The sequence below is a fragment of the Etheostoma spectabile genome, chromosome 7, assembly GCF_008692095.1.
Source record: "Etheostoma spectabile isolate EspeVRDwgs_2016 chromosome 7, UIUC_Espe_1.0, whole genome shotgun sequence".
Taxonomy (NCBI): domain Eukaryota; kingdom Metazoa; phylum Chordata; class Actinopteri; order Perciformes; family Percidae; genus Etheostoma; species Etheostoma spectabile.
Window position 1 is genome coordinate 25,295,536 of NC_045739.1, and position 925 is coordinate 25,296,460.

Consider the following 925-nt stretch of genomic DNA (forward strand, 5'->3'; position numbering starts at 1 on the left):
TCTCTGTCTCTCTCTCTGTCTCTCTCTCTCTGTCTCTCTCTGTCTCTCTCTCTGTCTCCGTCAGACTTGTTAGGGTTGAAGCCGGCTCCTAACAACGGGACATACGGCAGCTTGAACGACATGCTGCGACACCCTCCGTACCAGCCCAGCATGCCAGAGGAAGTGACCCCGCCGGCGCCGGCGTCCAACGCCGACACCGTGACCCACGACCTGGGCTGCAGCTGTGACGACGAGGTCAGAGGGCGGAAAAATCCTGTCTGGCTTTCAGCAAAAAAAACAAAAAAAAACTTAAAGCTGTAGTATTCTTTGTTTAATCTGGTTCAGTGTGATCCGGACCGAGACCACCTCTTTTTATCGGATCAAAATTTGGTCTTTTGATCCGGGTCGTGGTCCGCGGGGGAGGTCTCACGCCTGTAATTTTGTTTCGGATCGAACTGAAAGGTCCGAACCAAATGAGGTGTGTGTGAAAAGTCCCTCGGTTACACTCCCACCGCCGCCACGCCCTGCAGCGAATCAGCGGATCGCTGTTTCTAGTCTGAACCTGCCCTAAGGGGGCCAAAAACCATCAAAACAGTCTGCCGAAAACCATCAAAACAGCCTGACATCATGTACCGTGTATTTGTGTTACAGAACAAAGTGGAGGAGATCATCGAGGCCTTCAGTCCAGCACCAGATGGACTCTACAGTTACAGTAGGTTCCTCTCACACCTCAGTGCGGACCACTGGAACAGTTGTGGTCCAAGTTATTCCACTTTGCAAAGTGGCTCAAGCTCAGAAGTAGTTTTATTAGTAGCAAGTACCACTAAATATATGTGAAAATGTCAGTATTTCAGTACTGAGTAGAGCCCGACCGATAAGGGATTTTTAAGACAGATACGAATATTTGGTTATTTAAAATATATATTGGCTGATATATATATATATA

General features: G+C 48.2%; 1 protein-coding gene across 1 annotated transcript in view; it reads left to right on the plus strand.

The window, feature by feature from the left end:
* enpp2l (ectonucleotide pyrophosphatase/phosphodiesterase 2-like) overlaps positions 1-925 on the plus strand; it is a gene marked incomplete at its 3' end in the record, with an annotated part of 99,793 nt that overhangs the window by 54,010 nt on the left and 44,858 nt on the right. Inside the window, exons 18-19 of the mRNA XM_032521770.1 lie at positions 65-234; positions 631-691. Of these exons, the coding sequence (XP_032377661.1) occupies positions 65-234; positions 631-691 (231 nt within the window). The remainder of the gene's footprint in view (positions 1-64; positions 235-630; positions 692-925) is intronic.